The 13017-nt window shown below is 44.9% G+C and overlaps 1 protein-coding gene across 3 annotated transcripts in view; it reads left to right on the top strand.

Annotated features, from left to right (window-relative positions):
• Window positions 1-13017, top strand: part of TBK1 (TANK binding kinase 1) — a 431625-nt gene that overhangs the window by 45702 nt on the left and 372906 nt on the right. For 2 of the 3 annotated variants that reach the window (XM_086919050.1, XM_086919051.1), the window contains exon 2: window positions 2703-2820. In XM_086919050.1, the coding sequence (XP_086775176.1) occupies window positions 2734-2820 (87 nt within the window). In that variant the 5' untranslated portion in view covers window positions 2703-2733. Of the gene's footprint in view, window positions 1-2603; window positions 2821-13017 lie in introns of all 3 variants that reach the window. The other variant, XM_086919052.1, reaches the window with a different exon arrangement.

The raw sequence follows: 13017 nt of genomic DNA, 5'->3' as shown, positions 1-13017 counted from the left end.
CGTGGAAGTAAACACCGGGATGGTGAGACAGCCAACGCCGTGTGTGAGTGACAAAGATAGTGAGGACGTTGTTACTAAACGGAGGAGCGAGAGGCGCAAGTATCACTAAATATGAAAAGTGAACTACCTCCAGGCGCTGGCTGGTTTAACTGAACAAGAAAATAAAGCCGCAGGTTCAGGGGTGCAGGCGACAAGTAACCTCCCTTGGCGTTCTAAGGAGTGACTGCCATGCGCGGGAGTTCAGAGACGAGTCCCTCTGCTCCTCGTGCCCCGTTAGCTGGGCATGGTCCGGCCCTTTATCACTGACATAAAAATGTTTCGTCACCTTAAAGCACCCGCAGCCGTCGAGCCTCCTTGAAGCGCCTGACCTCAGAGCGGAGACGCGGTGCAGGCAGTTCAAGTCTGCGAGACTGCTGCAGGGAGGGGCGTCGGCCTGCTCACAAGCCCTACGCTTGCCCCTGTGCTCACTTCAAAGCTGAGGCGCCTTGATGCGTCGGATGAGATCAAGGCACCTGCGTGTTTCCAGACTGTGCGTGGCGCTAACCGTGCCGCACGTGAGATCACAGCAAGTGTATGTGGGGGACACCAGCCCTATGCGGGAAAACTACAGCGACAAAGCGACATGTGCCCCATCTGTCTGCCCATCTATCTACCCATCCATTCAATCCATTCATCCGCCCATTTACCCCTCTGTCCATCCATTCACACCTACATCCATACAAATGTTCATCTGTCAAGTGTTTCTGACCGTCTGTCATAGATGTATTGGTGTTCGTATTCATGCATTCATCCAGCATGCAGTCTCATTCCAGTGTTTGTCATTGTTCCGCCCAGTCTGCAATATCCACCCATGCAGCCAAACAAACCGTAGTCTAGTATGTCTGCTCAGCCATTCTGCAATTTATATCAATCCATCATTCAATCATCCATTCAACATGCTTTACCCATTCTGCCTGACCAGCTCTTCAATCAACAATATCTATCCCTCACGCCATCAGTTCATCCATCCAACCATGCGTGCAATATGTAGGATCGATCCAATGTGGTGTTCTGTAGGCAGTATGGACAATCTACCCTATCAAACATCCGTCCGTCCGTCCATCCATCCATCCAGCCATCAGTACATCTGTCCATCCATCCGTCCATCCATTCATCCATCCATGTATTCGTCCGTCCGTCTTTCCATCCATCCAGCCATCTATCTGTTCATCCAGTATGTAGTATCCTTCCAGACAGTTTGTCTGCTCTTTTGACAGTATCCATTTAGATGTCAATACGCGGCACCAACAAAGCCACCACTTCTGGTACCCTTTGTTCAAACTACAAAAGCCATCCGCATAGCCAATAAGCAATATACATCCACTCTGTCTGCTCTCTGGACACTCCATCTATCCATCATCCCATCCATCCATTTACTCATCCTATCCATCTATCGCCCTCACTCTATCTATAGCCCTCACTCTATCTATAGCCCTCACTCTATCTATAGCCCTCACTCTATCTATGTATCGCCCTCACTCTATCTATGTATCGCCCTCACTCTATCTATGTATCGCCCTCACTCTATCTATCTATCGCCCTCACTCTATCTGTCTATCGCCCTCACTCTATCTATCTATCGCCCTCACTCTATCTATCTATCGCCCTCACTCTATCTATCTATCGCCCTCACTCTATCTATCGCCCTCACTCTATCTATCTATCACCCTCACTCTATCTATCTATCTATCGCCCTCACTCTATCTATCTATCTATCGCCCTCACTCTATCTATCTATCGCCCTCACTCTATCTATCAAATGGTTCAAATAAGGTCTTCAATGTTCAAGCTTTATTACAAATGTCACAAAAAAGATGTTAATATTTCACTTCTGTTCTTGGATTTTCGTCACAATAAAATACACTGAACATAATCACAAAAGTTGTTTACAAAAGTTTAAGCTATTGCCATTACAAATTACAATAACTTTTATTTAAGTATTAATTATAAAAAAAATAAAAGCCATTGTTATTTGTAATATCAATACACCCAAGTCACGTAAATACAACACATATTGCATTACAAATGCTATAGGTGTCACATTTGCAAAAGTTAAAACTATTGCCATTGTAAATGACAAAGCTATTAATTTCGCTATTTTCAAAACCAACACATAAATAAAAAAATTGTCATTCACAATACCAATAGCTCAAACTTTCCTAATGCGAGACCTATTGCATTGCAAATGCTTGTTGTACAGGTATTTGCAATTTTTTGCTTGGCCGTTATTGTTCAGGATCCTTTCTTTGCTGCCTATCAACCCTCCTTAATTAATCTGGGGAAATTGAGATATGAAGCTTGAGCACATCAACCCTAGAACTGCTCGGTTTACCAATGTTTGTAACCTTTAGTGATGCTACTAAGGAGGAATGTGAAAACCTGCAGTGAAGCTGCCATAAATCAGCAGGGAGAAGCTGAACACCACATCCGGCTGGCATTTGTCAGATTCAGCTGGTCATCTGCATTTTCCGCGGGAGAAGAGCAATGGTTCTATCAAGGGTAATAGTCACATAGTTAGCTTATAATTTGAGTGAAGAGTGGAAGAAAGTGTGTTACAAGGTGAGAGAAATACATGCGTAGGCGGATTCTGTTGAGATTAGTGTTGCCAAGAGGAAACAAATTAGCAGTGCACCTTGTTTACATGTGCTTTCGTTCTCTTATAGTGTGAATGAACAGACGCTGGCACGCGCAGCAATGCAGAGTACAGCAAATTACCTGTGGCTGGTGTCTGATATTCTCGGGCAAGGAGCCACAGCCAATGTCTATCGAGGCCGCAACAAGGTGAGTACAAACTAACTGCTCCAAACTGTAACCCAGCACATAATGTGCACTTGACGTGTTCTGCATGTGTAGCAATGAACCGTGTATGCTGAAAACCTCAAATATGACGTATACATATTGCATTTGATAATGCATACTGTAAACCAAAGCAGTACCCCGTTAGGATACTGCTTTGCTTTACAGTATGCATTAGGGTCCACAGAACCTATCATTTACCCTTATAGGTTCTGTGGATGTAAAGGAAATGCATATGGTGCAAGAGGATATTGTTTATTAGCAGATGATAACTTCTACAACTGAAGGTCACATTTTAATATTGCTGTAAAGGGGCCACATGCCTACTTGTTGTCAGTGCTTAGTTTGTAAAAGAATGAGCAGGGTCGGTTCTAGAGCTTTTGGTCCCTGAGCAGGAGGGAAATGTGTGATGCTCCTCTAATTTGCTTACAATGTGGCATCATAGGAACTGCCATCTATTCACTATCATTGAAGCATTTGTGCAGGAAACAACTTTCCTGGTGCAGATATCTATATAGCAATAAAGTTATGGATAATAATAAAATAAGTAAACTTGGAAACTGGAAGACTGGATATTTCACAGTTCAATATGCTCCATCGATTCAACACAGTAATAAGGTATTTATTGTACACTTTCAATCATCCTTTTCTAGTAATAGCATGTGGATTGTCTTTCGGCATAACATAAATGATTAGTTGTTACCTCGACACAAACAAAGCAGATCGCTGTTGAACAGATATCACTGTTCAATTCGAAAAGTCTCAGCTCAGCAACAAATCGTGGACTAGGATCAGGGGATGTCAATGACTGTTTGCAGACAGAAACGTTACTAAAAAGAAATTCTGCTTTGAATTGCAGAAGTTTTCAAAGATAAACATAGGATCCCCCTATCTAGGCCTCGATCACAATTGCGAGGCCCAAGAGAGAAGGTACCTCCCCTGGGCCTCGCACCCAGGGTCCAGCACTGCTAGGCCAGTGTGTGACCATCCCTATAACCTTGCAGTTATTAACCATGTCTGTGAGGCCCAAGGGAAGGAGGACCTTCCTTTGGGGATCAGACCATGATCCAGTGCTGCAAGGCCCTTTGAAGTGTCCTTCCACCCCTAGACCTTGCCTTGGAGCTCGGTGACCAGAACAAATCCCTATCGTCTAAAAGTGAAGAACAGGATCCACACTCACTTGCCCTATCCCTATGGCTCCCTCTCCAGTACAGAAGCCAACTTTCCATCTTTATCTGCCAGTGTCTCATCAACAGACTGGCCATTATCTTAAAGTGAAGATTTTAAGGTTCATGGCTGCTCGTTCAGGGCTGACTTGTTCCCAGTTTTTATTTTCCTCCTTTTTAGCACTTCTAAAGGTAAACCTTTTAATAAAGTGGCCTGTGTAAGTCACCTCAAGTGGTACAAGTCCTCCTTCCAAGTTACCACGCTAACAAATGCTGGCCCCCTTGCACCTCTGCACACTGGTTGCTCCCACGTCAGGGTTGGGATATCCCACTGAGATGGCCAGCTCCAGGATTCCAAGGTAAACTGTTTGGGTTACGCCCTCTATTGATTATCCTGCTTTCCTGCATAAGTCCCTTAGCAAGCAAAATAAGCATTGGCATAGCTAATAGGTCTCACCTTTGGGACCTTATAAGTGTTTAGCCATGCAACAGTTGATGTTGTTGCACCAAGGATATTGTGCTGCATAGCTAAATAGTTATAAGGTCTCAAAAGCAAAACCTATTGGCTATGCCCATGCTTGTTTTAGCTTAATGTTGTTATGTTATGGTGTTAACATACCAATGGATGCCACTTCAAACTCAAAAGGGCCGCAGTCTGGCTCCTGTATCTTCAAGTGGTTTAAACTCATGCTTTCTCTTGGTGTTCACTACCAGGCTGCATCTGTTTGTGGCGATGCCATCCAGGCAGCCAGTACTCGATTTATCTATTAGGTTCGAATGGTGAGGGTACGGGTGTCGAGGCATGGCCATACATTTTGTCGAACAGGTCTGGCCACATAGTTCTCTGCCCGTGGTGTATGAAGTTATTGCCACAGAGAGCACAAGGAGGAAGCTCGGATGTGGGGGAGGGAGCAGTAAGGGCTGCATTCGAACCCATCATCCGTTAAGGCTCCTTGAATTATTTAAAAGAATGGACTTCTTGTGTTCGCTTTTATCTCCCCATGACTGACTGCGAACCCGCAGGTCTGGAGTTGACACCTTCAGCCTAGAAGGGCTTTTACCGCACAGATCACCTTTAGAGTTTTTAAACAGTAGTAATCTGTCCTTTGTTTTCCTGTGGCAATGACGACTAGCAGAAACTTCCCGCCCAAGTTTCAACACTCAAAATCTGAAGCTACTGCTTCAAGGGAGTACAAGGAAAATACTGTAGGTTTAAAAATGTGTCACCTTTTCTGTTCTTTAAAACAAAACGGCACATCTCGGTAATTCTGGTTTTTTCATCTCCCTTATACATTTACAAACATCTTGGTGCTGACGTAGTCTGAACAATTATTCTGGTAATGTTAGTGTTTCCACAAAATTAAATAGAGCAAAGGAGTGCTTGGGAGAAGTGCCAGAACCCCTTACAGATAAACAGGTGAAGTGCATTTGTTAAGTGTGCACAGTAGGGCCCGGCTGCATTTCTTTTACTCCGAAGCCAGCATTCCCTTCAAACACAGCGCCGGGACTGAATTATTCAGTGGAGAAAAAAACTAAAGAAGCTCACTCTTTCAGGTGAGTTCGGCGTCCGGTACAATGATCGTAAATATTTGAATATTCTTTTAGGTGGACTCTTTTCTGCAGTTTCAATATTTGTACCTTTCTTGCTTATGCCTTTCCTTTTGTTTTGTTGTACTGGTATTGTGTGTTACAATAGCGTAGAAATGCACTGTTAAGTGGTTTTCTGCGTGAGCAGCTACTGCGTGCTACCTGAATTTGTTTTGGTTGTTCGCCGAGAATGGTAGAGGAAACTCAAGAGAGAGGGGGTGGAGGAGCATGGTTCAGGCGCTGTAAGGCTTAATGAGCCATTACAAAAGCCAGATAGCTCCTGTGCACGTTCATGACGCGCGTAACCGCATGCTGGTGGCCGGGAAAAGCCTTTGGCAGCACTTTGAAAAGCCACTTACTAAATGTCTCGCCTGCGATAGCGCATATGCTGCTCTAGGCTCGACATAAAAGCATAACAACGAGGAGCGCGGCGTTCTCGGTCAACTTTCGTACATTAATTACACCTGGCCTCAGAATGAGGAATGTAAACGGCCTCAAATGGGAAAATGTCCCTTTTAAAGCACAGTTCTTCAAACTGTGGGGCGCACCCCCCTGGGGGGGAATGGATGGGTTCCCAGGGGGCCCAAAGGCCTCTGCAAGCACATGTAAATGAAGACGCCTGGAAGTGCAGCGATGTTGCTGTGGGGGCAGAGGTCAGCGGGGGCTCGGCTGGGCAGTGTCTGGAGTCTTATTAAGACTCCAGCACAACTGAGTATTTCACAGGTCTTTAAAGACCATTTGAATACCTTCAGGAACTGGTTACCGAAGCTTAGTTTTTTTCCTTTTCCTGGTCCCTGACTCTGCCTATTCCTTACATTTGTATTATAAATTTAACGCTGTTGTGCGAAAATGTATTTCATGACAAGGAATACAAAAAAAAGGGTTGCCATTAGAAAAAATGCCAGCCATGTATGTTTAAAGAGCCTGCAAAGACCTTGCTTTGAAACTAAATATGGTCTTAAATAAAAAAGTATGTATTCATTTGTAAAGTGACTTTCTGTCTGTTACTTTTATATTTAGTCCGGAATCATTCAGGCAGCCCTAGAACATTTAAAAGTGCTATATATTTGCTTTTAAAAGTACGCACAGATAAATGCTGAAAATAGGGCTTTAGGTGAATGTTTTTTTTTGTAATGTCTGCAACATCAAAAAAATTAGCTGGCAACCTTAATCATAAGACTGGAAGTTTGTTGCGGGATCAGCACATTATTTATTTCACCCTTGATTCCCTGATTAATTCATAATAGCAATAGTTTACCTTATATCTGAAATCCTACACCACATCAATAACATGCTGATCAACTTCAAGTGTCTAGAAATTCACCCTGCATTCAGACAACTCACTGCTCATTCTCACCCTTCACTTTCACGCTCACCCTGCACTCACAGCACATGTTTATGGTTTTCCCGCATTTGCAGCATAATTTGCAGATTAAAAAATGCAGCAACACATGTTACCTTGCAGTGGAAGGCCCTTTCTAAAGGTAGACTAGTCACCTTTCTGTTGCTTATTGCTATATGTGGGTGTTAATGTGGTACTTATGAGGGGCTTTAAAGGCCAGGACAATGTTAACAGGTGTAAAAATAGCAAAATAGTGCAGTAATGCGATCACATAATATGCAGCATAATTCGCCTTTGCTTGCTGCAGAATTTAGTCAACCATGCTGCATAATTTGGCCTTCTCCTGTCGCATAATTCCAATGGCCCTGTTTATAGTGCTATGAGGTCCCAGATTGTAGCAGAAAGTACTGTGAATATGAAAGTCATTATTTAAAAAAAGTATTTACATACTCTAAGCTAGGCTGCTGCAAAATGATGCAGTGATTGAGATAAAACAAGTTCTTACAAAATATATACTTTTTAGTAATAAGTAATCAAACTGTATCTAATAAAGACATTTTTGGAAGTGTCTCCACTATTCCAGATCCCAGCTGATAACTCCTTTACATTACATCTTAAAAAGAATAGATCTTTGCCACCATAAGCTTTAAGCAGATCCACAGGAATTATTCAGCAGAAGAGGACAACATTATGTGGCAGGTTTGACTAAATTATGCAGCAAGAAAAGATAAATTACGTGGCACAATGCGCCACATTATGTGGTTAGCATTACTTCATTATTTTGTCATTTTAACTCACGGTAACGCTGTCAGGGGAAATATTTCACCTCATTAGTACCAGTTTAACACCCAAATACAGCAGAAAGCAACTACAAGATTACCAGTCAATCTTTGCAAAGGGCCTTCCACTGCTCCGGAACATGTAGCAAATGCACTAAACTGATAATTAGATGGAAAAAGCTGCTGCTGCAGAAACTCATAATTCCAGTGGCCTTGGCTTTAAGTGACTCAATCAATTAATGGCTGGTAAGAAGAACGGTTTCTTTTTTAACTTTCTGCACTACCGCCACACACTTCGATTTCAGAAACAGGCATCTCAAAGTCAGTATTAACCATTCAGCTGAAGTTTTTTGGTGAAAGCCGAGTCCATGGGGTGGCAGGTAGAAGGCCAGCAGGGTTGCATTCAGATGCAGAGCCCTAATCCTCTCCATCCTTGGGGCCGCACAGAAATGGTCTAGGAGACAGAGGAAAGGAGCGAGATTCAAAGATATTGTCAAAGAGAAGGCCCAGAATAAGGAGCACTGTTTGCAGACTAATTTTTATGTTTACAAATGGCCAGAGACCGCTTCTTCAGAGAGATACCCTAAAGAAGGTGACAATATACATTTTTTTTAAAGGGTTATTCATTAGTGAAGCTGGTACTTATGCCAAGGGTGTAAGTGGCACTGTGATTATCAAAAAGAAGTAGTAGATGCAGCAGGACTGGGGGCCAGGAATTTGGGGGGCCCACTGCATTACAAGTATGACTGTCTACCTTTAAAAAAAGGGGCATGGGGGCCTATTGTCTTTTCAAGCATTAGGATGGAGGTGATAATCCATCATGGTGGGGGCGAGGTAAAAGAGGCAGAGGAGATAGCCTGCTACTCAGGACTGCAGTTATCATTAGTGCAGCAGGTATTGTTGCATTGGGGTCAAAAAGTGTGAGGGGCTCACAACACCCCAATTATGGGGAGTATTTTGTTTGGGATATCTGTTTCTGTTTGATGCATTTGCTGGTTTATAAGTCTCATATTTGGTGCGGTTCATAAGCTATAGAAAAAGTATTCCTGAAATCATCTCATAAGCCCTGCTCCCTGCACGCAGGCATGTCCATCCCGCTCCCCCAATCCTTCCCATAAAGTTTTGGAGGGGGGCCCGACCTCAAAACATTTAGCTTAGGGCGGGCTCAGAGTAAAAAAGTTTGAAGACCTCTGCTTTAAAGTATCAGGAGAAAAAATACTCAGTTTAATAAAAATATGTATAATTTCAAGTATTTTGAAGTTAAGCCAAGCACATGATTATCAATCAGGGTACAGTACGGTGGGCCCTCGGCGAGCGCCTTTCCATATTGAACTACAAACGTACACATGCTTCTTGATGATAACAATGATATGAGCGCGATTTATATAAGAGGTGCCTGTGAATGGTGGTGCTTGTGGACTGTTCCATGCTTGAGTGTTGTGAACTGTGTAATGGTGCACGCGTGAAATCTAACAGAGCTGTGCTTGATGGGCGCACTTTATTGTGGGATACATGTGGGTTCTGGTACTTCAGTGGGTTGTAGGTCCATACTTCACACAGAAGTAAGGTGAGCCTGCATCATAACTTTATTGCATCCAAAGGCGAAGACCACACAGATACGTGATTACTTGATTCACAACGCATTCCTCTTTCAAATGACTTGCAAACCGGTTCACGATTGGCACAGACAAGATTCGCCGCTGCAGTGCCCTGCTGTTACCCCAACTTGGGCATAATCTATTCTTTTCAACTCAAGTCCCCAATCCTGCTTTGATGACAACAAGCTGCATCGCTGAGAATGTAACTTGTAGCATACTTTACGCTGGGGGTAGTCAGATATGACAATAGTCCAACAACCGAGCCAGTGAGGGACGGGGAAGCCTTGAGCTTCAGACGCATACATACAACCAGCCAAGGGCTGTATTTAGTGATTACACTCAACATCAAGGAATCCAACCTAGGTGCCAGACCAGTTATGGTCCGATTTATATTCCTCACATTAAACACGGCCCCAGAGCATTGCAACAAAGTCTTTGATGCTCCAATTCCAACCAAACAGATCGATAAAGTGAATAAAGGTCCAGAAAGACGGTGTGAATAGAGTCACAAGATGCATCTCAGCAAAAGCTCTCCACCGCCCCATAACCAACAGACTCATTAAAGTTACTTCAAAACCAAAGTCCTACGACAAAGAGGCGTCCTAAACACATGCAGCAACCCTACACTAGAGCTCCTCAATCAAGCGAGAATATAGGCCCATAAATATTTTGAAGAACAAAATCACATCAGAGGTTGTCATTTGTGTCTGCCAAAAGTAACCTAAGACCATTACTCACAAACATACCTCAATACAGTTGGATCTTCTGGTTGAACTCAGTAGTTTCATATGCAGTCAGTCCCATAACAGCGGTCTGTTGATATTCCAATGTTCGAAACGAAATCAGAAGGCTTTTTATTCTCTATGTGGTGTACACGCAGCGCTCTCTTGAAGACTTTGGTTGATTATTTTATAACATTTTTATTGGACTTTGGATGTCTTTTTACCTCTTTGTAATATTTATGACCTTTTTTATGAGCTCTTTTTATTATATTACTGATGTATATTTGATTTTCCGAATATAGTACATGTGCGTAAGAACACCAACAAGTTGAATGGTGGTCTTTGGGTGCGGGCGTATGCTTATGTCTATAGTTTTTAGTTGATAGGCACTAGCACTTTATAAAAATCTATTGTAATGGATGGCTAGTGGGTTTGAGCTCGTGCTTACTTTTCTCAGTCTTACATATAGCAAATATATTGCATATGCACTTTAATGAAGCTACTGGGTTTGGGCTGATCGAAACATACATCGCCCTTATGTTATACCTACGTGTTGCACATGCATTGTCACAAGAAGAATGGATTTCTTTTTATTGTTTTATTCTTGAATCGAATGAATTGTATTGTAATATATATATACTTTTATGGGCACATTGGCTGAAATAAAGTTTTCTGAACTGATCTGAAATCAGTTATTTCAATCTTCCATATCGGAGTCTGTAGTAGAGTAAAACATTTGTCTACCAATCCAGGCATTGTTATCAATAATGCAGACATCACAACAACAGTGAAAATATTCTGTGTTAAATCCTCTGAATGGAATATTCTGTAGTAGGGGATCTCTGTGTATAGTCATAATCTAGTGAATAGTCCCGCCCATGTGCGTGGACCCCGGAGCAATCAAAAATAATCTCTTAAATTGTCAAAAAATGCAGAACTGCAAAGACACTTAAGAGAGAATTTAAAGACCGATAATGCAGCCTATATCCACAGGCTACACTGTCCAGTACTTCAGCTAGAAATTCCACCAAAAAACCACACAAACAGCACAGCCTGCCCAGTTTCCTCCATAGAGAAACTTGCCTCTACCAGCAAAAGCCTCTGGAATGATAGAGAGGAAGGTATGGACAGACAAGCGCCCTTAGGCTGCCATTATGTGGCTCAAACAGGATACTGTGCCTTTAAGAGAACTTTCCAGAACTTCTCCCAGTATCCCAGAATGCACAGCAGGTCACTTTTACTTTCAGTTCCTTTTTCCGGCTCCTGCAAGCAGAACCCTGGAGCATTGAGCTCTCCCTTTTTTAAGGGTTTCTTGGTGATTTTTCACTTTTTTCAAGTTCTTTAAGTGCTTTTCTAAAGTACTTTGGTGCCTTTCTTCCTGTTTATCCTTTGGTGCACTCTTTGATTTTCAATATGCCTGCATTATTTGACAAATGTCCAGAGTGCTCCAGGAAGAAGGCCAAATCGGATCCACAGGAGGTGTGTATCATCTGCCTTCCCTCTTCTCATGTCCCACAGGAGTGTGACATATGTCGGGGCTTTTCTGGCAGGACCCTGAGGGATAGAATGAAGATCAGGCTTCAGGGCCTGGAGGACAGAAGACTGAAGGCGCAAGGTGGGTCTGGAGGGGCTTCCTCTGCCCTGGCTGAGGCCTCTGGAGGGCCCCCCAGGGGCAGGAAGACCAGCAAGTGTCCCCATTCTCCGTCTGTGTCGATTGCACCGACTACGGCGTCGAGAGGGATGACTGCAGTCTGTTCCCCGTCTCCCCAGGGCTCTGGGTCGAAGAGACGTCGACGTTCGGCGTCGAGGGAACTGAACAGACCGCCGTCGAGATCTCCTGTGACGATTTCGGCGTCATCCTCATCGGAGTCGTCGCCGAGTAATCGACGTCGAGAGGCCCGGCGTCAGCGCTCGCCGTCGAGGCGACACCGCCGTTCGCCGTCGGCGAAGAGGAGAAGGTCATCGTCGAGGGGATCCTTGACGTCGAGGAGAAGATCGTCGTCGAGGTGAAGATCGCCGTCGAGGCTAAGGAGGTCGCCGTCGAGGCGAAGGCATTCGCCGTCGAGGGAGAGGCGGCCGCCGTCGAGGAAAAGACGCTCGTCGTCGAGGGGCCGACGCTCGCCGTCCGGTCGCCGTTCTTCGACGCCGAGAAGGCGCGGAAGGAGTTCTGGCGCCAGGAGTCAGTCTAGTCTAGCAGGCGCTAGGTGCCTATGAGAGACTCGCCAAGGTCCCAGCCTGGAAAGGAAGGCGGATCACCGGGTTCGGTGTACTCCGCGGTGTATACCCCTTCTAGGCCAAGGTCGGTTTAGCCCCCTCCTCCCTTGCCGAGGGGACTTCCTCCGCGGGCTCCCACTCCGCCTCCGCTCCCGCCACTTCCACCGCATCCTCAACCTCTACCTCAACCTCAGCTGCCGGCAGACAAGCCGCCTCCGATTCCTCCGAGGTCGGTCTCACTGCCCCGATATTCGACTCCTCCCAAGGGTACCCATTGGCCGAGGGCCCCAGCCACGCCAAAGTCTCCCGCCCCGGTGGAACCAGCAGATTGACCGAAGCCAAGGAGGTCGCGATCACGCTCCGGACGGAGAGGGAGATCGAGGAGTCATCATAGATCCTCCACCAGGTCAAGAAGGCGCCATAGGAGGCGCGGATCACGGTCCCGCTCGGACTCTTCCAGGACCAGGACCTATTCACCGACTTTGTCGGAATCCCCGGGGACGAGAGTGTCTATTGTGGACGACATCAGCACGTTCCAGGATGTTCTCCTGAGGGGTGCAGCGAAATTGGGAATCACGGTGACTGCTCCAACACCCACGACGTCCGTGATTTTTCATAAGAAGCATTTGTCTCGCCCTTTACTACCGCTCGTACCAGGATTGGTAGAGCCCGCGGAGGAGCTGTTCCTCACGCCAGCAGTGGCGAAGGCCGCTCCTTCCTGGCTTCTTAAGAAGTACAGGACAGCGGATTCTGACCCGGATTTCTGCGGATGGA

The sequence above is a fragment of the Lissotriton vulgaris genome, chromosome 1_1 (genome assembly GCF_964263255.1).
Source record: "Lissotriton vulgaris chromosome 1_1, aLisVul1.2, whole genome shotgun sequence".
Lineage (NCBI taxonomy): Eukaryota > Metazoa > Chordata > Amphibia > Caudata > Salamandridae > Lissotriton > Lissotriton vulgaris.
This window is presented reverse-complemented; position numbering and strand designations above follow the sequence as displayed.